The sequence below is a fragment of the Rhinatrema bivittatum genome, chromosome 3 (genome assembly GCF_901001135.1).
Source record: "Rhinatrema bivittatum chromosome 3, aRhiBiv1.1, whole genome shotgun sequence".
Taxonomy (NCBI): domain Eukaryota; kingdom Metazoa; phylum Chordata; class Amphibia; order Gymnophiona; family Rhinatrematidae; genus Rhinatrema; species Rhinatrema bivittatum.
The window spans coordinates 222,645,689-222,671,180 of NC_042617.1; the positions used below are offsets into that span (position 1 = coordinate 222,645,689).

General features: G+C 45.7%; 1 protein-coding gene across 6 annotated transcripts in view; it reads right to left on the minus strand.

Moving 5' to 3' along the window:
* EGLN1 (egl-9 family hypoxia inducible factor 1) overlaps positions 1-25,492 on the minus strand; it is a 559,025-nt gene that overhangs the window by 362,586 nt on the left and 170,947 nt on the right. For all 6 annotated transcript variants that reach the window (XR_003855482.1, XM_029594248.1, XM_029594250.1 and 3 more), the window contains exon 2: positions 14,704-14,823. Coding sequence is in view for 5 of the 6 variants with exons in the window: in XM_029594248.1 (XP_029450108.1) it covers positions 14,704-14,823 (120 nt within the window). In the remaining variant the exon portion in view is untranslated. The remainder of the gene's footprint in view (positions 1-14,703; positions 14,824-25,492) is intronic.

The following is a 25,492-nucleotide window of genomic DNA, read 5'->3' on the forward strand; positions in this document are numbered from 1 at the left end:
GCGTGACTGCAGTGGAATTTTTCAAAGCTGGGCTTGTATGATCCTGAGTCCCATGCCATTCTGTACTTTCAAACGCTGTCTAAGGCTTACAGTCTGTCACCCCGCCACTTCTTTACCTATCTGCAAGTCCGTCACTACTTGCAGTCTCTTCAATGGACACCGGATGAATTGGCAGCGGAAACTGTTTTTTGCGACCAAAGTCTTCGATATGGCATGCCTCACCAATACCATAGCAGGCTGGAAACAACTGGGCCAGTCCTTTAAAGCCCAGGATTACTTGCAGTCACTGGAGCGACAGTGGTCTACTATTTTGGCCCAGGAAGTTAATAAGGATCACATGCTGAACTGTTTTAAAACACTAAACATTCACAATCCAGATGTGGGGCTTCGATAATTGCAATTTCGAATTCTTCATCTGACTTATTACGATGACGTTCGCCACTTTCGGATGGGTCTTACAGATTCCCCATTATGTATCAAGTGTGACAGGAAGGAGGGTACTTTTATACATCACCTCCTACAATGTCAGATCCTCAAATTGTTTTGGACTACTGTGTTGGGAACTATTACTCAATGCACAGGTATTGCCATGCATACCTCAGGATGCATTTTGATGACACACCCCCTCACCAGCACAACACCATGTAATCTCTCTAAGGCAAAGTTTGGTCGACTGGCCACTCTGTTGGCGTGCTGCACCATCTTGTCAGTTTGGGTGGAACCTGCGACTTCACCTTCTGTTGTGGCATGGTTTCACAGCATGGCATCTCTTATGCAGATGGAGTGGCAGGGCACTCTCCAGAAGCCAAAAGCGAGATAAATCGTATGAGGAATGTTGGCATTCTTGTTTTGTGCTGTTGCCCTCGGATGTACAAGCTGGACTGTTAAATGTTGGTTATAATAAAGTTTGGGAGTGAATTCCCTGGTCTCAGGGGGCAGGAGGGGGGTTAGGGGGGAATTCTGTATGAGGATGTGTGATTGGATGGATATGGAAAAGATGAATGGTTGAGTGTAGAAGAGGTATGAGGGTATAAGAGCGGAGTGAATGATGCGGATGTATATTTGGGATAAGGGGAAGGTTGCGTGCGAGGGGAAAGAAAAGAGAAAAGAAGAGGGGATGACAACACCGAGATTTTGTTGATAATTGTTGTGCCTATGCTATTGTTTGGTACATCATGTTAGTTGATGTTGACTCTGTCAGGTCTAATTGTACTTTACTGGTATGTGTGAAGTGATGGTTTATAATTCCCATTGTTAATAAAAATTATTTTGAAAAAAAAAAAAAGATGGCGAAGAGCTCCCTTAACAGTATATCCTGATGCATTAACAGCTCCAAAACATGCATAGAGGAGAATTTGGCAGGACACCCAATAAATTTAATCTGTACCCTTGATGGACGATGGACAAGTCCCACCGGTCCAAGGTTATACTGGGCCACCAATTATCGAAGAACCGGAACCTGCCACTAACTGGCAGGTCCATTGTCTCAGGTACAACTTATGCTCCCCATGATCCAGTCAAAACTCCGTCCCAGGATTTGGCTGTGGCGCAGACTGGGGCCTTGGAGCACACTGTTGCCTGGCATGGCTACAAGAGCTCACCCTCTGTGAACAGGAGCTAAGAGCCCAAAGATAGTACTTCCTCTGGAAGTAGAAAGACCTCCTCTGATCCATCCTTGCAGACCTCCTGGTTGAGGAGGGCGGATCTGGAGGGTCTCATGATGATCCCGCAAGTGGACCTCACCTTGTCTCCGAAGAGATTCTCTCCTGTGCACAGATCATCAAGTCTTTCCTGTACCTCCGGTCAGAGATCAGAGGCCCACAGCCATGCCCTTCTGCAAGCACAGATTCCCGCTACAGAGACTCTCGGTGCCATTTGGAAAACATCATAGATGGCACGCACCTCGTGTTTTTTGCACCCCAGCAACAGAAAGGTGTCTAGCTGCAGTTGAGGCTGCCTCTTGCATTTGCTTCCAGAGGTTGCGACAGTACTGGTTCATATATAGCTGGTAGGAGGCAATGCAGGCAATGAGCATGGCCCCCTGAAAGACTTTCCTCTCAAAAGCATCCAAAACCCTGTGATCCTTCCCCAGGAGCACTCAAGCATGTGTCCCAGAGCATCTCTTTCTTGAGAGTGGATTAGACCACCACAGCTTGGTGTGCCAGCTGACGCTTTTCGAATCCATTGGCCTGTTTGATGAGGTAAACCCCATCCACCTTCCTATTTATGGAAGGAACCATGAGGGGGTGCTCCCAAATCCTCAGCAGCAACACCTTAAAGATCTCGTGCACCGGGACTGCCATGATCTCTTTTAGGAGCCTCCACAAACTGGATGATTTCCAGTGTCTTGTGTCTGGCATCTTCCTCCGTCATGGGAGGCCTTCACCATCGCCTTACAAAACCTGTAAGGGAGGCAGTTCTGAGGGGAGACCCTCTGAGTCCTCTAGGGAGCATTCCGCACTGTACTTCCCATCCAGTGTCATATAGGGCCGCATCCTCACTGAAATCTACAGGGGACATGGCCCTGGGTGCTCAGCCTTCATCTAGAGGCCTGGGCACCGGTGACACCAATGCCAGCAAAGCTGGACAGGGGGCTTCAGGCCACGGTCTCATGCTGGCCTTGACATAGCTTCCTCCTCAGAGAAACTGACATCGAGCACCGCATCGGGCGGGGAATGCATTGGAACCCTCCCAGACATCGATGGCCCTTGGGAACCGGTGAAAACTGGGTCGGTAACACTACAATGAGCACATCAAGATGCTCAGCAGCTGTTCCAACAGAGAGAGAACACGGCATCGGTGCTGATTGTGCCACTGGCTCGATGCCCTGCAGTACCTGATCAACTGCAAGTTGGACTCTGTAATCCAACTCCTCCTCAAATGTTGCCAATGCCAACACAGACTGGGAGGCAGGAGGTGTGAACAGATCTTCCTCGGAGCCCTGAGGTGGACCGGTGACTGACACCAGGACCGGTGGAGACTGTCGCGGATCCCTGGTACTGATGGAGGATAGGCACTCCTCGCTGCGTGGTCGCTTTGAGGGCATCACGGCAAGCGCCGGCACTGACCTGAGCCTGGCACCATGCATCAAAGGCGACCAGTGCCGATGCTTCTTGGCTTTCCTTGGTGTTCAGCCCATTCTTTTCCCGGTGCCAAGGTCGAAGACGATGAACCCGATGTCCTTAACCTGGGGCAGCTGGTCCCTGGTGCCCCTATCCACCGGCGGCATCAATGGAGTGGACGCCCCTACCGATGTAGATGGATTGGTGTCCATCGGTGCAGCTCCATGATCCTTCAGCGTTGATGCCACCGATGCAGATGGCTAAGACTTTCTCGCCCCAAAGAGCTTCTCCATCTTGTCGAGGTGAGCACAATGTTCCTTCGAGGTCATCTGGTCACAGAGGCGGCACCTACGGACATCATGCAATGCCCCCAGGCAGATGATGCACATATCATGTGGGTCCATGATGGACATAGTCCTTGGACGCTGGGAGCACTGACAAAAACCTGACGCAGTCATGGTGAGATGAAAAGAAGGGGTGAAAAACAACAATGGATGTGATGGGCAACAGACGTCGGCAGGTACCGAGGCACCGCCGCCATGGAGAACAAAAGTGAAAGGAAACTTACTGAACCATTGAAAAACCTGACTACACACCAGGAAACAGAGAGAGGAACCGCACGCGAGAAAAAAACCCGAAAAGAGAGGTGAAAGTTTTCCAAAGTTACAGCTACACAAGCTCAACAACCGCAAGGCAAAAAGCTCTGTGGAAAAAAAAAAAAGAGACTGAAGAGGGACCCCGCGTGGACGCATGGTATAGAGCATGCTGGGCATGCTCGGTGTACGCAGTTAAATTTCTGGAAAATTTGACATAAGTTTTCCGGGCCAGGCACCATCTGAGGACTACCATTCTGCTTGTCCTAAGAGAACAAGTTGTTTTGTTAAAGCACAATGTTTCTCTTTCTGCAAGACAATTAAAATTAAACAAGTTTTCCTTTATGAATTTGAAACTTTAAGAATTATTCTGATCATATCAGTGATAGCAAGATAAGTGTACCAGGTCTAATATGTTCTTTCTGGACATTGGTCTAGACCAGGGATGGGCAATTCCAGTCCTCGAGGGCCGCAAACCGCTCGGGTTTTCAGGATATCCCTAATGAATATGCACGAGAGAGATTTGCATGCACTCTGCCTCAGTCATATGTAAATCTTTTTCATGCATATTCATTAGGGATATCCTGAAAACCCAACCGGTTTGCAGCCCTCGAGGACCAGAATTGCCCACCCCTGGTCTAGACAGATTGCATTAAAGCTACATTCAATAAGATCCCTAAAGAAAATTCTAATGGCGAAACAAAGGTCCTTTGGCAGGACTGTTTTTGATTACAACATACTTTGAAATGTCTGTACACAAATGTACAAGTCTAGAAAATACGATGAGGAGGGTTAGAATGTATAGCTTTGAATGAAGAGAGAGAGATATAATTAGCATCTCAGAGACCTGGAGGCAGGAGGATAACCAATGAGACACTGATACCAGGATACAAATTATATTGAAATAAGATAGATCAAATTGGTGGAAAGGTGGCGCTACATATTAAAGAGTGAAAAGAGTTACCAACGTGAGAGAGAGAAAGAGAGAAAGAGAGAGAGGAGGGACAGCTAATAACTCGAGGTAAGGTTCTGGTGGTGGTCTAGGGTTTTGGGGCCAGTTTTACATGCAGAGAGACATACAAACAGCACAGTAGACCTCAGTGAAGATTTGACATCATTTGGAGTGAGGAACGTCACACAAAGATGAGAGTTCTTCAATGTTCTCCTGCCCTAGCTTGATAGAACCCTCAGGGTTTGTGTGACGTTCCTCACTCCAAATGTTGTCAAATCTTCACTGGGGTCTACTGTGCTGTTCGTACATTTCATTCTGCATGTAAAACTGGCCCCAAAACCCTAGACCACCACCAAAACCTCACCTTGAGTTATTAGCTGTCCCTCCTATAGCAGTATAAATAGGAGACTAGTATGTGTGGCACCCCAGAGGCTCTCTCTCTCTCTACTCTACTCCTCTCCCCAAGCCCAACACCTGAAATGCCATATTTGCCGCTGTGCCAATGATCGCGCGCCAGCAGTCAGCCGGCGCGCACAACTTACTTCAACCCCAGGGCTGAAGTAAGTTTCGAGATAAAAACGAAAACAAGGAAAAGGTAGGGGGGAAAAGGTGGGGGAGGTAAAGGAAGGGAAGGTGGGGTGGAGAGGGTAGGGAACGGGGGAAGGCAGCGCGGCTCGGCGCGTGCAAGGTGCACAATTGTGCACCCTCTGGCACGTGCCGACCCAGGATTTTATAACATGCACACACATGTTATAAAATCGGGCATACATGGGTGCATGCCGGGTAGCGCGCACACATGTATGCCCGCACACAACCTTTTAAAATCTACTCCTATATCTACTGGCTCACCTTTATCCACATGTTTATTAACCCCGTCAAAAAAATGAAGCAGATTTGTGAGGCAAGACTTGCCTTGGGTAAATCCATGCTGACTGTGTTCCATTAAACCATGTCTTTCTATATGCGCTGTGATTTTGACATTCAGAATAGTTTCCATTATTTTTCCAGCACTGAAGTTAGGCTCACTGGTCTATAGTTTCCTGGAACGCCCCTGGAGCCCATTTTAAATATTGAGGTTACATTGGCCACCCTCCAGTCTTCAGGTATAATGGATGATTTTAAGGATAGGTTACAAATTTAAACTAATAGATCTGAAATTTCATTTTTTAGTTCCTTTAGAACCCTGGGGTGCATACCATCTGGTCCAGGTAATTTGCTACTCTTTAGCTTGTCAATCTGGCCTACTACATCTTACAGGTTCTCAGTGATTTAGTTCAGTTCATCTGAATTATCACCCTTGAAAACCATCTCTGGAACAGATATCTCCCCAACATCCTCGTTAGTAAACACAGAAGCAAAGATTTCATTTAGTCTTTCTGCAATGGCCTTATATTCCCTAAGAGTCCCTTTAACCCCCTCGGTCATCTAACAGTCCAACCGACTCCCTCACAGGTTTCTTGCTTCGGATATATTTTAAAAAGTTTTTATTATGAGTTTTTGCCTCTACAGCCAAATTCATTTCAAATTCTCTCTTAGCCTGCCTTATCAATGTTTTACACTTAAGAAAAAGCCTAAGCATTGTCAAGTTATTTTCTTCAGATGGATCCTTCTTCCAATTTTTGAATGATTTTTTTTTTGGCTAAAATAGCCTCTTTCACCTCACCTTTTAACCATGCCAGTAATCGTTTTGTCTTCCTCCCACCTGTCTTAATGCCTTCCTCCCACCTTTCTTAATGATATAACGCATTTTGATGAATGACCCTGAAAATTAGCAACACAGTTACAATGAGTGATTTCAATTTCCCCAGTACTAATTAGGTAAATGTCACATGCACAGGAGGTAGCTGAAATAAACAACTGCTTCATAGAGCAGATGATACAAGAAACAACAAGAAGAGAGCTATTTTAGACCTAATCCTTAGGTGAACATATGATTTGGTGCAAGAGGTAACGGTGTTGGAGCCTCTTGGCAATAATGATCATAACATAATCAAATTTGACTTAACTGGAGGAAGGACACTACGGAAATCTTCTACAACAGTATTTAACTTTCAAAAGGGAGATTACGATACAATGAGGAAAATGATTAGGGAAAATCTGAAAGGAGCAGCTGCAAAGGTCAAGAGTTTACATAAGACATGGAAGTCTAGACCAGATATATTCCAAGCATTAAAAAAGGCCAAGAACTGTTGGCATCGATAAAAAGTGAGATGAGATATTTTGTAATAACAATATCTTTAAAAAAAATGGAATAGGGATCCAAATGAAGAAAACAGAAAACAGCAGAGACACTGGCAAGGTGGATGCAAAGCACTAATAAGGAAGGCAAAAATAGACTTTGGAAAGAAGCTTGATGTGAAAGCAAAAAACTCATAAAAGGTGAGCCAGTTGATATAGTATATCTGGATTTTCAGAAAGCATTTGACAAAGTCCCTCATAAGAGATTCATGAGGAAATTAAAAAGTCATGGAAAAGGAAACAATGTCCAATTGTAGATTGAGAACTAGTTAAAAGATAGCAAACAGTTTGAATGTGAATCTACTCTTTTCTATCCCCCCATATTGCCTGGGGGATTTATTACTTATTGACACAGACACGATTGTTACAATTTCTTGTTAATGCTTATGTACCTTCCATTTCAGTCTGTATGTATCACATTGGATTCACTGTCTGTTTAATAAAAATCTTTAATTAAAAAAAAAAAAAAAAAAAGATAGCAAACAAGTGGTGAATTTTCTCAATGAAGAAAGGGGAATAGTGGAGTGTCCCAGGGATCTCTATTTGGATCACCTCTTTTTAATATATTTATAAATGACCTAGAGATGGGAACAAATGAGGCAATCAAATTTGCTGATGATACAAAAATTATTCAAGGTTGTAAAATCACAACAGAATTGTGAGAAATTAAAAGAGGACATTGCAAGACTGGGTATCCAAACAGCAGATGACATTTAATCTGGACAAATGCAAAGCAATGCACGTAGGGAACAGCAACCCAAGTTATAGCTACATGATGCAATATTCTATACTGGGAATCACCACCCAGAAAAAGGATCTAGGCATCATTGTGGACAATGTGTTGAAATCCTTTTCTCAGTATGCTATGGGAGCCAAGAAAGAAAATAGAATATTAGGAAAGGAATGGAGAATAAAACAAAGAATATTTTAATGCCTTTGTATTGCAACATGTTACAATTTCACCTTGCATAGTGTGTCCAATTCCGATCACCGCATCTTAAAAAAGATATAACGGAACTGGAAAAGATACAGAGAAAGGTGAATGAAGAAAAGATGATTTACAGAGAATGAAGAAAAGATGATTTATCAGCATCAACCAACTAGGAATGAATTACATAGTCTGGGTAAACAAATAAGCATGGGTGTAGCTTGCTTGTTACGGTGGCTACTACCCCGAATCAATTAAGCATGATACTTGACTTGGAATAAGTATCCAGCGCAGCTCACTGCTTCAGCAACAGAGGGAATTAAGTAAAGAGGATTTTTATTCAGACAACCAACAATGGCTGAATTGCACATGCAAGGTAAACAAACGGGAGTAGCTTGCTTATTACAGCAGTTACTACCCCAAACCAATTAGCTAGATACTTCACTTAGATGCAGCTCCAGCACTGCTGTCTGCATCGATGGTGGGGGTGGAAGGGAATTGGAACCATAAAGTTACCAATAAGGGCCCTGACCCCAGCCGTCAGAGTAACAGATTATGAAAACAAATAGGTGTGAAAGCTTGCTGGGCAGACTGGATGGGCCGTTTGGTCTTCTGCCGTCACTTCTATGTTTCTATATATGTAAAGGTGACAAAACTGATAAAGGAGTTGGAACGATTCCCCTATGAGGAAAGGCTAAAGAGGTTAGGGTTCTTCAGCTTTGAGAAGAGACAGCTGAGAAGAGATATAGAGGTCTATAAAATAATGAGTGGAGTGGAATGAGTAAATGCAAATTGTATTTCAAAAAGTAGAAAGATTAGGAGGACGCAATGAAGTTACTAGGTAAAACATTTAACATACAAGAGAAAATATATATATATATATTTTTTTTTTTACTTAGCACATAATTAAATGCTGTAATTTGTTGCCAGAAGATGCAATAAAAGCGAATAGTGTAGCTAGGTTTAAAAATTGTTTGGACAACTTCCTGGAAGAAAAGATATTTTTTGGGAAAATCCACTGCTTATCCCTGGGATAAGCAGCATGGAATCTATTTACCTTTTGGATTCCTACCAGATACTTATGGCTTAGATTGGCCACTGTTAGAAATAGGATACTGGGATTGATAGACCTTTGGTCTGACCCAGCATATCAAATCTATTTTTAAAAAATGTTGAAGAAAGACCATATGACTGCCAGCATGATTTAATGGTGAAATAAAGGAAACAGTTAAAGCTAAAAGGGCATTCGTTAAAAAAAAAAAAGGAAAGCAGACCTAAATGATGAAAATAGGCAAGAACATAGATGTAAAATAGTAATTAGACAGGCCATGAGAGATTGCGAAAAAAGGTTTGCCAGTAAGTCAAAAACTAATAAAATATTTTTCAAGTACTAGATGACAAAGGCAAAAGGGGTACTCAGGGAGGAGAAGGAAATAGCAAAAAAGATGAATAAAGTTCTATCTCAGTCTTTACATTCTAAAACATTCTTTGATGTTGGAGCTGCCACCAAAAAACAAATATCTATGACAATGGAGGATATAAAAGATCAAAATGACAAACTAAAGAGTAACAAATAATACTGACACCGGACGGCATTCCAGAGTCTAAAAGAACTAAAACATGAAATTGCTAACCAGTTGTTAATAATCTGTAGCTTTTCATTTACAATATCCATGATTCCTGAAGACAGGAAGGTGGTTAATATGATGCTGATTTTTAGAAAGGGCTCCAAGGGTGACCTGGTAATCTACAGACCAGTAATCCTAATGTCAGTGCCGGGTAAAATGGTAGATGCCATTCTTAAAAACAAAATCATTGGCCGTTTAGATAGACATGGGTTAATGGGGGAAGGGTTTTAGCAAAGGTAAGTCTAGTCTTAATTTTTTATTGTTGAGATTGATACCTGATAATCTCCTTTTCCTTAGTGTAGACAGATGGACTCAGAACGAATGGGATAGTATCCGTGTGCTAGCAGTTGGAGACGGATCTGACGTCAGCACGGGGGTATATCTATCCCCACAGGAAGTGTAGCAACTCAGTAATCTTCCTTGCAAAAGCTGTTATGGATATGTGTACTGACGCTCAGTGTAAAGTGAAACAGGATTCCCCTGACCGATTGATAGTAGCTGGAGACCGCCAGCATTCACAACCGGAAGGCGTTGACACCAGGTAGAGTGTACGCTCTTATGGAACAGAAGACATGGCTTACCTTGAAGCGGTGAAACCCATGTACACAGGCAGCTGGGCGGGATGCTGAGTCCATCTGTCTACACTAAGGAAAAGGAGATTATCAGGTATCAATCTCAACATTTCCTGGCGTGTAGACAGATGGACTCAGAACGAATGGGATAGTATCCGCGTGCTAGCAGTTGGAGACGGATCTGACGTCAGCACGGGGGTATATCTATCCCCACAGGAAGCGTAGCAACTCAGTAATCTTCCTTGCAAAAGCTGTTATGGATATGTGTACTGACGCTCAGTGAAAAGTGAAACAGGATTGCCCTGACCGATTGATAGTAGCTGGAGACCGCCAGCATTCACAACCGGAAGGCGTTGACACCAGGTAGAGTGTACGCTCTTATGGAACAGAAGACATGGCTTACCTTGAAGCGGTGAAACCCATGTACACAGGCAGCTGGGCGGGATGCTGAGTCCATCTGTCTACACTAAGGAAAAGGAGATTATCAGGTATCAATCTCAACATTTCCTGGCGTGTAGCCAGATGGACTCAGAATGAATGGGATGTACAAAAGCTTTACTCCCCGCCTGGGCGGGAGGCTGCCTGAGGACCATGTAGTACCGCCCTCGCAAATGCTGAGTCCTCCCTGGCCTGGACATCCAGACGGTAGAATCTGGAGAAGGTATGGAGGGAGGACCACGTCGCCACTTTACAGATTTCTGCAGGCGACAGCAACCTGGATTCAGCCCAGGATGCTGCTTGTGCTCTGGTAGAATGAGCCTTGACTTGTAGAGGCGGAGACTTCCCGGCTTCTACGTAAGCTGCTCTGATAACTTCTTTAATCCAGCGGGCGATGGTGGGCCACAAGGCCGCTTCACCTTGCTTCTTCCCGCTGTGCAGGACGAACAGATGGTCCGTCTTTCGTAGTTGTTGTGTCACTTCCAAATATCTGGGCAGCAATCTGCCAATGTCGAGATGGCGTAATAAACGCCCTTCTTCAGATTTCTTCAGACCCGCCGTGGTCGGCAAGGATATGGTTTGGTTAAGATGAAACTGTGAAACCACTTTCGGTAGAAAGGAGGGGACCGTCCGAAGATGGATAGCCTCCGGAATGATTCTGAGAAATGGATCATGGCAAGACAGTGCTTGTAGCTCTGAGATGCAGCGGGCTGAACAAACAGCCAGCAAGAACACCATCTTCAAGGTTAGAGAACGGAGAGATAGGCCCCGAAGGGGTCTGAAGGTGGACCCCTCGAGGAAATCCAAAACAAGGTTGAGGTTCCACAAAGGCACAGGCCACTTCAGTGGCGTACGAATATGCTTGACTCCTTGCAGGAAGCGAGAAACATCTGGGTGCATGGCGATGGTCTTGCTATCCCTCCTGGGACCATAGCAAGACAGAGCAGCCACCTGAACCTTGATGGAGCTGAGGGAGAGACCCTTCTGAAGTCCATCCTGCAGGAAATCCAACACAATAGGGATTGTGGGTACATGGGGATTGGTGCCATGAGTGTCGCACCATGCTTTGAATACTCTCCAGATGCGAATGTAGGTGAGGGATGTGGAAAACTTGCGAGCTCGGAGGAGTGTATCAATCACGGGCTCCGAGTAACCTCTTTTCTTCAGTCTAGCCCTCTCAAGGGCCAGACCGTAAGAGAGAATTGAGCTGGATCCTCGTGGAGGATGAGACCTTGACGTAGAAGGTCCCGGAGAGGAGGCAGTGGGAGAGGCTCCCCTGCCAGTAGTCTTCTTATGTCTGCGTACCAGGGTCGTCTTGGCCAATCTGGTGCCAGTAGAAGAACTAGGCCCCGGTGTTTCTGAATCTTGTGGATGATGGCGCCCAGCAGAGGCCACGGAGGAAAGGCGTATAGCAGAGTCCCTGGAGGCCATGGCTGAACCAGGGCATCGATTCCGTGAGAGAACGGGTCGCGCTTGCGGCTGAAGTATCTGGGTACTTGAGCATTGGACTTGTCCGCCAGTAAATCCATGTCCGGAATCCCCCAGTGATCCACAATCATCTGGAAGGCTGTGGGTGACAGCTGCCACTCTCCCGGATTTAGGCTTTCTCTGCTGAGGAAGTCTGCTGTGGTATTGTCCTTCCCGGCAATGTGGACGGCGGAGATGTCCTGCAGATTCGCCTCTGCCCAAGCCATCAGTGGGGCGATCTCCAGAGATACTTGTCTGCTTCTGGTTCTGCTCTGACGGTTGATGTATGCCACCGTGGTGGCGTTGTCGGACATCACTCTAACTGCTCTGTTCTTCAGTCTGTGAGCAAATTGAAGGCATGCCAATCGGACTAGTCTTGGAAAGCACGCTCAACTAGCGTGCAGGCACTCCAAATTGCTTTGGAGACGGAAATTACTGAGTTGCTACGCTTCCTGTGGGGATAGATATACCCCCGTGCTGACGTCAGATCCGTCTCCAACTGCTAGCATGCGGATACTATCCCATTCGTTCTGAGTCCATCTGGCTACACGCCAGGAAATTATTTATTTATTTATTTTAGTTTTTTGAATGTGTAAAAACATGTAGAAAACGGTGAGCTGGTAAATATACTATTTGAACTTTATTTAATGACTTCTGAAAGGTATTAAACAATGGAGAACAACAATTAGCAAACACCACTGTTGCAGACCTTTTATGATTTTGAAAGTAGAGGTATGCAGGTGCAGATGGCAGTCTGGGGATATGTGAAAAGACCAATGGCTCAAAGACCTATGAACGGGAAGTGGGGAAAGGGGGCCATCCGGCATGTAGAGGCATGAGAGGGTGTACACATAGGAGTACAGACCTACAGGGAGAAGAAGAAAAACTGCCAAGTAGGAAGAGAGGCATCAAGAGTCAAGACTCTGAGTTGAACTTTGAAGAGCAAAGAATTTGTGAAGTGGCCAGAAGGAGGCATTTGAAAAGACTGAGGGTATGGAGGCAGGGGGGGGGGGGGGGGGGGGGGGGGTAGTATGGAGGATCACAGGTCTAAGGGTGTGGATAATGGCAGGATGACTGGATTAGCAGAAAAGTCAGTCCTGCACATACAATCACCTGTTGCTATGTTATTTTTGAAAGGTTAGGGAGGGAGTGAAATGTGCCACCTTTATTCCCATACCTGGCTAATAATGGAGATGCTATGAATGCAGCATTCATATTTCCTAGGGATGGAAGAATTCCAACCAAAGTGCAATGGCTAGACCCAGGGGGGATGCACACTTACAGGCCGATGAAATAGCGCGCTGAGCCTAACGAGCACTTGGACACGTGTTTTGGACGTATGTCCATAACCCCCAATGCAATAAGGGGATCTACACGTCCAAAACGTGTATACAAATTCGTACACAGCTAATAGTGCTCATCACATGTAAAAAATTCCATATAGATGAGGCTATTAACTATTACCCTGCAAAGCAAAAAATTCCCCATGCGCCCAAGTGCATCAGTCAAATTTTACGTCTGCCCGGAGCAGGTGTAAAGTCTTCCCACGTGGCAAGGGCTCAACTTAAAAACAAAAAAAACCCTGCTTTTCTGTGGTTCCTCCTACTTAGCATCATTGCAATACAAAGTAGGAAGAACTACATGCAAAAAAAAAAAAAAAAAGCCTTGATGCAAATAAATAAATAAATAGATTTCAGGGCGCGCAATTTACATCCACAGTATACATGCTCAGGGCCGTGTATATTGTGTGCTCATATTGTGCCAGTAAAATAGCTGCTGCGGGATAAAATGGCGCTTATAAATTGAGCATCCATTTTGGTAAGCTGCACACACAGGGCACTTAATATTAATTTATTCACTGCTTCACTTACTGCTGATTGGTCAATTCACTATCATGTCAGTAAAAGGACCAATCCCCTTTCAGAAAGCTGTCCTGAAAGGGGATCGGGTCCTTTTCACTGACAATTATCAATAAAAAGGACCAATCAGGAACAGTCCTGCCAGGGGGTGGGGAGGGAGCTCTCACCAGGCTGTTGTGGACTCACAGCCAATTCTCCTGAGCACCTGATGCAGAGCGCTAGGGATGCTCAAATTATCCATTGCTTGTCCCTTTTAGTGCAGCAGCTCATTTGCGTATTGCATCGAGCGCCCAGGAGAGGTGAATGTCGCGTGTTCAAAAAATGTGAGTCCATTTTGGATGCACGTTTTTTACACGCATGATATTGCATCCACTTGAAAGTTCCAGAGGGAGCTGTGGCTTGTGGCTCCTAGACAAAGGCTAGCATTCTGATGTCTCTGCTAGATTTTGGGGGAAGGTGGATAACTAGCATCACAGTCAGAACAAGTCTGTTCCAATCAAGCTAGTAGCCCAAAGGAAAGGGAGGCAATTGCCACTGAAATATCAATTTAGCCCTAATGCAAGGATATAGCTTACATCTAGAAATTTTTTACAAAACATTTAGAAAGTAATTTTCAAAGGCATTTTTGCAGATAAAACAGTGTTTTACCTGCAAAATGGTCAGTTATAAAACTGCCTACCTAATATAGGTATATAGCTTGTACGCACATGAGTTTATCCGCAGTGAGCTGATGTATTCCCCATAGGGGTGTTGGGGGAAAGTTAGCATGTGCAAGCATACTTTTGCATTTTCCTGAAAAAAGCCTGTACACAAATTAGCAGGTGTAATTATTTGCCAGTAGTTTAGGTGGGAACATTTTCAAAGGGAAAATATTGGATTTAAAATGTTGCCAGACTTACAAAGTTACCCCCTTAAATATATCCATGCAGTATGTTTAATATTAAAATGTGTAGATTAATCACATACCTTGGCATCCCAGTTTTTATTGAGATAATATATACACGTTACACATCTTCCATCTCCATTAGGATTATCAACGTGCCGCACATATCCTGTTCCATCACCTGGATAACAAGCCACCATTGCCTATAATTCAAAGAATTAGAAGAAAAGTTATAAATGTGTATGAATTTTAAAATACAGTAAAACAAACAGATCTGGGACTTAAATATGTGGAGAGAGACAAATTTAGCACTCTATGATAAAACCACTGCTTTTTTCCTACGAAAAAAAAGAATACATAATGCTTCCTTCTCTGCATATTCAATTCCTGTCCTCGTCCCGCCCTCTCTCCAACAGAATCCAAAAACACACAAATACCCTCCTCCCCCATCCTCCACAAGCTTACTGTTATGATTTGGCTCTGCCCGCGGGTCCCCCCGCGAGCAGGCATGGACTTACCCTCGCTGCATCTTCTCCCGACGCGGCAGGACGCCGCCGTCAGGCCTCCCACGCGGCTGGAGCCGCGCTCTGCTTCCCTCCCACGCGGCCCGGAGGCCACCCTGAACTTTCTTCAGGGTCCGCGGCCGGAACCGCGGTGTTCTTCGGGGCTGGAACGCCCCCGTCATCTTCATCTTCGCAGCTGGAGGCCGCAAAAGCCCCGGTGTTTCCTAGCGGCAGGAGCTGCCCCTGGGGCCTCCTGCAGCGGCTGGAGCCGCTGCCGACGTCGGAGCCTGCGTCCAGGCTCTCCCCTGCCTTCTCTGCAGCATCTGACGCTGCTGGCATAGAGACGCTGTGCAGGCCGCTGTCCAGGGCCCTGCACAGCCCTGCTCCTGCGACGCGCGGCCGCGTCTCTCTTCTATATTTAAAGGGCCAGACACAGGAAGTGTCTGGGCCCCACCTAAAGACTGTTTCCTGCCTGAGCCCTATATAGGGCTGCTTCGTTCATTCTGCCTTGCCTTGCATCGTCGTTGGTCTTCACCCTGGAGGTTCCTGCCTCCCAGGGCCCATGTAAGGTCTTCTTTGTGGAGCTCCTCACCTTGATGTCGTCTCGTCATGCTATGCCATGTCCATGTCTTCGCCTGAGGTCCATGTCCAGGTTTCTTCGTCTTCGTCCTGGTGTTCCTGCCTTCCTGACGTTCTTCCCTTCACTCCGCCTCGTCCTCGCTCTGGAGCCTTCTGGTACCGGTAGGCCGGGGGTTCCCCAGATGTAGTTCCTGGGTGGACTAGGCTACCAGTGGACGGTTATCCTGTGCTCCTGAGCCGTGAAGCCTGATGTGTCTTCCTGCGCTGTCCCACTCCCGTCGTGGTCCGCGACCAGCCTTGGGGCTGTGTAGGGCGCGTAACGGACAGGGTGGTCCGCGACTCAGTCCCGCGGGTGGCCTGAGTAGGGCGCCCTGAGAGACAGTGCCAATGTCCATGCCTTGTGTCTTGCCTTGATGCCAAGTGTCTTCGTCTGCCTTATCCAGCCATGTGTCTTGCCTCGGATGCCGTCTGCATCATCCCAGCCATGAATCCTCGTCTTGGATGCCGTCTGCATCATCCTTGTCAAGTGTCTCGTCTGCGATGCTGTCCGCATCGATCCTGGTGTCTTATATCCACAGCCCTGGTGTCACGTCTTCTGCCAAGTGTCTTCGTGCCATGTGATGCCGTTGCATCAACTCCAGTGTCTTCATGTCAAGGCCCGTCTGCCCTCAACCTCAGGCAAGGCCTGCTGCTCACAGCAGGTCCGAAAGGGCCCGGAATGGTCAGAGGACCATTCACCTTCCAACATCCTTGGATGTTTGGCCATGGGAGCTTGCCGGCCTGGCAGAGGGTAGAGTGTCCAGCCATGCGGAGCCACCGACAACCCTTGGTTCGGCCCTGGATGGCCGGGGTTGGGCTGAGGCCCATGGGCACACTAAAACCACCGTTACATAACAGAATGCAAGGCCTTTCGAGGCCGTTACACAACAGAATGCAAGGCCTTTCGAGGCCGCTACATAACAGAATGCAAGGCCTTTCGAGGCCAAACATAACACTTACATTCCCTCTCCCTGGCCTCTGTATGCCCACACAGGGGCGGATTGTGGGAAAATAGTGGCCTGGGGGATTTTTCTCCATACTGGCCCATGGGTACCCAATTACACATACAATTTGGTGAGTCACCAAATACAGAATAAAGGGACTATAAAATATACACAGAATAGCACAGACAAACTAAATTGGAAATCACAACAAGTTAGACTGTATGTAATGCAGCAATGGAAAAAACAGAAAATACCATCATTCCTCATAAAACATCAAACAATAAAATCAAGAACTATAAAACATCAATCACAATAGGAAAATCATACTAAAAATATATATTTCAAAACTGCTGATGAATAGAACCTCCAGTAATTTAACTCATATACAAATTTTTGAAAATTTCCCTAACACCAATAAAATATTTCAAAAACAGCAGACACCAAATAATAATCAATAATTAAAACTAATAAGGATAGAAAAAAAATCCCCGGTTCTCCATACCTGGGAACTTTTAATTCCAGTCACCTTGAAATGGTCATGAATTAGTTGACCTCAACCTTTTTTCTGTCGGGACACACCTGACTGATGGCTCTTACATGCATGACACACTGAACACATGACCATTATAAGGCTAAATGTAAAAGTACAGTTTGCATCCACAGGAACCCCCATGACCCACAATTATGGATGTAAAGCAGAATTATGACACTCCCCGTATAACTTACCTTACAAAAAATATATTCTGGTTCTAGTGTCATCTCAGTAATAGCAACACAAACTCCAACTACCAGGCTCAATAGCCCTACTCATGAAAAGACAGCAGTTTATCACTATTGCATGTCCTCTTGAGAAAATACAACAAATAAGACTGATACAGTAAAATACCTCACCTCTGTCACATACACAGAATCGACCTAACATACCACCAGGATCTGCAGTAATGCACATAAATTAATCTGCACACAGTTACACTTGTATTATGGAATGCACTCAAACAGTAACAACCCTACCTATGAAAAGGCAACACTACAAATATTAAATCAGGCCCTAAACACCAATACACCTCCTATTAGGAAAACAGAACTAGCCAAGCAGCTATAGATCCCAACACAGAAATAATTGTATAACTATACTAATAAGCAGAATAAATGTTTCACAACAACTATGAACAGAATAATATCCAACAATTAAAAACTCATAAAATGTATTTAAAATTCTCCAAACATCAATAAAATATTTCAAACAGCAGAAACATCACATACTACCCAATAATTAAAATGGTAGTCAATCAAGAAAAATGAACTTAAAAAGCCACCTTTACTTACCCTCTCCAGCAGTTCTCCTACTCCTTTCCCTTGCAGGCCACACCAGAAGCAGCAGTAGCTGCTAAAGCTGTCCTCACAGTCTTCTTCCTTAGGGACCACAACCAGTCTCTTCTCTCTCTCTCTCTCACACACACACCAGTCACACCCTCAGGACCAGTTTCTGTCTCTAATACACTAATCATCTCCCCAACCACAAGCACATACATACCAATCATCTCCCTGATCAGTTTCTCTCAATACACACATCACCTCTCTGGCCAGTCTCTCTCAATCACACACATGCTCTATTTCACTTACACACAAGCTCTCAATCACACACATGCCCTCTCTCACAGCCACAAACCAGCCAAAAACATGCTCCATCTCTCTCGCACACACACATTGACACACACAAGCACACTCTCTGACTCACATATACACCACACACATACAGAAGCACCCTCCCTGTCTCACATACACACCACACACACATACAGAAGCACCCTCCCTGTCTCACATACACACCACACACATACAGAAGCACCCTCCCTATCTCACATACACATTACACTCTCACAGAAGCACCTTGCTTTCAGACTTGCAGCATTTTTCACTTCTACTAAAAGTGAAAGTGATGCTCCCAACCGTTAAATAAGAAATCCACATTCCTATCAGAAGGCGAAATGACACCCTTCCTTCAGGTTCTGTCCTCCCAAGGGACAGCCACCCACACCGTACAGCTTCTCTTGTTTTACTCTTTCCGGCAATAAAGCAAGTGTCTTTCTTTAAACTATCAGTCGTATGATTATTCATGTGGGAGATATGGAACAGAAAGACATCCTTAGTCAGCTTCCCTTTTAAATGGGAACATTCCAGTCTTAGTCATTTAAAAATATACATTTTCTAAAGGCTTAAAAAAAAAAAAGCAAAACCATTTCAGATTGGAACTATTCTAGTCTTCATGCTTAAATTATGCTTAAAAACAAACAAACAAACAAGGGGGAGACTGTGACGTCACGAGCTTGAATGACAGCTTGACTTTAGAGCTCCAGCGAGCCTAGAGCAATCAGCACGATCAATCAGTATCCATCCACCCTTCCACTGGACGAATTTTGCCTTAAACAAATAGGTTTCACCAGACATCAATGACAGCTAAAAGAAAAGGCACCGATTTGCGGCAATTCTCATATACCAAGGGGGAAGGAGGATTCGAGGCCTCCATGGCGGGCGCCATGCCGGTGTTGCTGAGTAGTGAAAACATGCAGGACGAAGATATAGCGGAATCAATGACAAACTCAGACTCTATAATGCCTACGAGGACTGAATTTAGACAATGGTTCCAGGACCTCCGCCAAGACATGAAAAACAATAAACATGAAATGTTAGAAAAAATGGCCGAGATCCGGGAGGAAATGGCGGACATCGGCCGGCGGGTGGATGACTGTGACATCAGACTGGATGCCCAAGAAGTCAAAATAGACAAACTCCAGCAACAGGTCTCTTCCCTGCACCAAACTACAGTGGAACTCTCTGCTAAATTAGAAGACCTGGAGAACAGGAACAGAAGGTGTAACCTTCGATTCCGGGGCATACCGGAGACAGATTCCTACAAGGACTGTACTGAGGTGATTCGCACCCTGTGCAGATTTTTCTTAGTACAGGAGCAGCATGGAGAGCACTCGGACAGTCCGGAGGATGTGGATATTGAAAGAGTCCATCGCACTTTGGGACCCCGAGTCGGCAATCAGCCGAGAGACATTATTGCTTGCTTTCTCCGTTTTCCGCTAAAGGAACGTGTGCTGGCGGTGGCACGGAAGCAGAAAACATGGGAGTGGGAATCCCTCCAGATATCAGTCTTTGCTGATCTCTCCCCACTAACGCTGAAAAGAAGGCAAGAATACCAACCTGTGACTTCAGTTCTCCGGCGGGAAAACCTCCGTTACCGATGGCTGTTTCCGGTGGGCATTTCTGTGACAATCCAGGGAGCTACGACGAAAGCTACTAATGTGAAGGAGGCGGTGGCCATTTTGACTACAGCCGGGTTCCAGGTCCAACTAACTGCGCCACAGCAACAGAGGGAGAGACCGGAGGCTCCCCGCTGGAGATGGGTGGAGAACGGCGGTCGTAGGCTGAGGCGGAACGCAAGCGGCACCCTCCGCTCCGAGGGGGACTGACAGAATGGACTATAGAGTCTAAGTATAATATAAATGCAGAGGATAGCTATTCAAGTGACTAGCTGGAGTATTGCAGCAGTTATCAGCGCAGTTCCCGCGCTGAATCGTAAATATGGTTATGACACAAGTTTAGTTATGTTATGCTATGGGTCTGATTGACCTTCGATCGGATATAGGCGACACTGGAGTCTGAGTTTTCTGCCATACAGACTTCACTGTTCTCAAATACCTTTCCTGACAAGCCAAACTGGGTTGGCACATGCAGGAGGGAATAAGAAAGGGGAGGGGGAGGGGGAGGGAAAAGGGAGTGTGAGAAAGTGTATTGTACTGTTCCAGATGGGCAACCATAACTGTGTTTATCATAAACCTGGGACATGGCCACATATGTATAGCCCCATAATCTTTCAAGTGGCAGAGAGGCAGAATCAATATCATATGGATAATATCCGTGGGGTTGGTATCCCGCTGCGCCAATTAGCTAAGATAACCTTCAATGTAACATGGCGGCCTTGAGGTTCTTTTCCCTTAACGTTAAAGGGTTACAGACACCCCGCAAACGACAGTTCCTCAGGCAAGACATACTGGACCAGGGGGCAATGGTGATATGTTTGCAGGAAACGCACTTAAAAAAGCGTTATGAACATCTCCTTAATTGGCCCATGTTTTCCCACAAATACTTTTCGGTGGCTTGCCAGGCATCTAAATATACAGGAGTTTGCACACTATTTAGACAGGGCCAGGATTTTACAATCCATAAATACATAGGTGACCCTATGGGACGGTATCTGATGGTCTGTTTTGATTGTCAGGGTACCACTTTTACTTTACTGAATATTTACACTCCCAATACTAACCAGAAAGATTTTTACCAGCAGCTAGATGCGTTATTAGACAAAGAGGGGGTGGGAGCGATTATGGTAGTGGGTGATTATAATCTAACCATAGACCCAAGCATAGACAATTCCGGAGGTACACACGAGGGTACCAAGCCCCATAGGAAGTGTCTAAAATCCCTGATGACTAAATGGAATCTTGTGGACGGATGGAGGCAGAGGAACCCCTTATCTAGAAATTATACTTTTTTTTCGGCTCCTCACCAAAAGTATTCCCGTATTGACTATTATTTACTTGATAGGTCACTGATGAATAGGGTCAGTGTTATGGATATTAATCCAATAACTTGGTAGGATCATGCGTCCGTTGTGACGGAAATCAAGGTGACCTCAGATGGTACGGGATTTACCTCCTGGAAACTAAATGACTCTCTTTTGAATGACAAATTTTTGTCAACAAATCCATGACGCGATACGGGAGTACTTTGATACTAATAATGGGGCGCCTGCTTTGTTGTGGGACTGCCTTAAAGCAGTGTTGAGGGGCTGCTTTATATCTAGGGGTGCACATGTAAAAAAAGCCCAACAGCAGGATAAGCAGAGAATATTGGGGGAGATAACACACTTAATGCAAGAACATAAAAGAACTCTGTCAGCACGGGTCTATAACCAATTGCAGAAAGCGAGGGAGGACCTGAGGGCAATTACTGACAAGGAACTGGCAGCCCAATTATTCCTCATGAAGGTTGAAAAGTATGAATGGGGCAACCGCTCGGGGAGGTTATTGGCTAGGTACTTGAAATTTAAGCAAACACGAAACCAGATAATAGCAATCAGAGATAATGCAGGGGAACTCCTCACGTCCCCCCCAGCAATACGTAGTAGGTTTCAGGAATTTTATGGATCTCTGTATGCGGCGCTCACCCATGTTCCCTCAGATCATATCCAGGGTTACCTGGACTCTGTTACCCTTCCATCTTTAACTGAGGCAGAGAAAGATGCTTTGGATAAGGAAATCTCCCTGCTCGAAATCCAACAGGCTATAGGGGATCTCAAGGCGAATAAAGCGCCTGGCCTCGATGGATTTACCCCACAATTTTACAAAACATTCTCTGCTTCTCTATTGGAGCCCTTGCGGGAGTTATTTAATTCCCTGAGGGATGGAGGACAGCTGTGGCCAGGCTCTAATGAGGCAGGGATCACAATCCTGGGAAAGCCTGGGAGAGATCTTACCCACTGCGGATCGTATAGGCCCATATCCCTAATCAACATTGACCTTAAATTAATCGCTAAAATACTGGCGAACAGAATGAACAGGGTTATGACGAAACTCGTCCTCACTGACCAGGCAGGCTTTATCCCAGGTAGGATGGCGGCCGACAACATTCGCAAAATCACTAACCTAATGTGGTGGGCTCGCAAGGAGCACCAGCCTATGGTTTTGTTGTCGGTAGATGCGGAGAAAGCCTTCGACATGGTGCACTGGTCTTTTCTGTTCGCCACCCTGCGGGCCATGAACTTTGGGGATCAATTCATTAATTGGATTCAACAGCTCTACACTATGCCGACAGCTAGGGTTAAGGTTAATGGGGTTTACTCAGAGGCCTTCCATATTAAGAGAGGGACGAGGCAGGGTTGCCCCCTGTCGCCGCTACTTTTTGCTTTGTTTCTGGAACCTATGGCGGTCAGAGTGCGAGCTAACAGCAACATTAAGGGCGTAGAGATTGCGGATCGAGTGTATAAGATGTCCCTGTTCGCCGATGATGTCCTGTTTACCTTGTCTGAGCCGGGCACTTCCCTGAGGGGGGCTCTTGACGAACTTAGCAACTTTGGGGCGGTATCGGGGTTTAAGCTTAATATTGAAAAATCTGAACTATTAAATGTTACACTATCTGCTCCCGACCTAGTGACCCTGCAATCCCAGTTTCAGTTTCGATGGGCTACCACCAAAATTAAATACTTAGGGGTCTATATCAGTAAAGACCCGGGAGATCTTTATAAACTTAACTATCCACCACTCGTACACCAAATCTTTGCTGACTTAGATAGGTGGTCAGGGCTATACCTATCATGGTTTGGTAGAATTGCTTCAGTGAAAATGAACCTCCTACCCCGCCTAGGTTACCTATTTCAGGCATTGCCTATTCCTATACCAAAAGTAGTACTTATCAGATGGCAGCGGCGAGTTTTCTCGTACATTTGGAAAAAACGACCGCTGAGGGTGTCAAGAAAGGTCATGTATCGTCCAAAAGAGAGGGGTGGCCTGAGCTTCCCTAATCTACAAGGGTACTATGCAGCGGCTCAGCTAAGGGCCATATTTGATTGGAATAGAAGAGGGGAACAAAAACAATGGGTAGCCATAGAGCAAGCCATATTTGGCAGGACTCCCCTGCGATCCTTAATATGGCAACCCAGGAGTACGCTCCTAACATGGAGTAGTATGACACACTCGACCCAAAACTCTCTCTTAATATGGGAACAGTGGCGCAAACAATTGACAGGCGCCCGAAGATATTATTATAGCTCCAGCATCCACACTAATCGCTTATTCCAGGCCGGCAACTCTCCTGGCCCTTTTCAACAATAGCTAGGGAAAGGAATCCACTGTTTCGGACAGCTGTGGGAGGGTGACAAATTTATTTCATTTTCTACCCTTCAAGACAAATATGAACTCTCTGGGCTAGATGTCTACCCATATTTACAGATCCGCCATTTTTTTCAAACCGAAAGGGTAGGCCAGGAACACAATTCCTACCATGTGACAGGGGCTACCGGTGCCCTTGGTTGGCCCCTGTCACATGGTGGAACTAAAGGCCACCGGTGCCATTTTGCTTAGTGGCAGCCGAGGCCCCGGGAGCAGCAGATCGCTCCCGAGCCCTCCGCTGGACCACCGGGGGGGGGCGTCGGGAGGGTGGCACTGGGGGGGAAGGCAGGGCGAGTCAGGGGCTGGCAGAATTTTGAAAGGGCACTTTTTGCCCTTTCAAAATTCTGCCGCCTGCCACAGCACCCCCTAAGTCTCAGCGTCCTAGGCACAGGTTGCCGCGACCAACACCTATCATGTGATTGGGGTGACTCGCCCACCGGGGCATGCCCAAAGCCCTGATAGGCCAATCCGCCCCTGTGCCCACATATCTTCTTCCCACAAACCTTCTCCCTAACTTTCTTACACTCTTACACAGTCCATCTAACCATGCATTCATACAAATCCCCACTTTCATATACTCTCACGAACCCCTCCTGCATGCCATGCGCTCACACACACAATCCCACTGACCTCTATACAGCCAAATCTGCTAAATTCTAGATACTTTATTTCAGTCAAATCTCTAAAACCTGACACCATCCACCTCTATCTCCTTATGCTCACACCCTCTCCTGACCTCTAAATTTACGCTACTGGTCATTCCAGCTTCCATATGCTCACACTTTCCCCAAGCTCCATACACCAACAACCCCCATCCTCATATATTGGCTATGCTCATACCCCCTTTACATGCACTTACACCTCCCATTCACACCCCTCATAATTGAACTCCAGTCATTATTTTCTTCCCACAAACACGAACACACCCTCCCCACAATCTCAACACACACTCCCTTCCATCTGACCTCCATAAGTAGAAGAGAGAAGATGTTCCATCCAAGCACAAAACATCTCTTCTCCCATTCTCCAGGCATAATCAGCATCTCTAACAGGTCTTCCCCGCCCCCACCTCCCCCTAGGAAGCAGGAGTCAGAGGGCAGCATATCTTACCTGTGGCTTCATTCCTCTCTATCAGCTTCTATGTGAAGGATGAACTGCATGGGGCCAGTAAATACTGCAAGATTGCAAGATTATAATGCCCTGCATTCATACTTCAGATGGAGATTATCAGAGGAGGTAGCAACTCTTTGATGGAATCACAAGGTAGGGGGGAGGGGAGAGTTGGTGATAGAGAAACAACCATTGTTGTTCATTTAGCAATGCTGTCACTAGATCTGGCAACTTTTTGAAGACAATGGAGATTTTAGAACTGTAAATGAGACAAGGAGATTTAGCTATTTTTGGACAATTTAGCTACAAATCTAGCAACTTTTTACAGTTTTAAAATTTCCATCAGGTTCCCTACTTATGGAGCATATCTGAAAGCAGAAGAGTGCAAGTAAGAACTCCTCTGGTTAGCATGCTGCAGGAGAGTGCAAGACAGTGAGATCTTCTCTGGCTAGTGTCTTGCTCCCTGGCTTGATCCTCACAAACCCATCCCAGCACCTGACTCCTCAACACAGATAGGGTGGCTTGGCACAGGCTCAGTCTCTGTCCCTCTATCCCAGACACACTGGGGATTTCAATGAGGTCACAAGGAGAAAGAATCAATCACAATTAGCAAAAATAAAAAGCAGGAGCTGTAACTTTATTGTCATCCAACGCTTTGACAGACTGACAGCAGCAGAAAGAACACCACCAGACAAGAAGAGAACTATGATTTATTATCAATATACATTCGTATATATATAT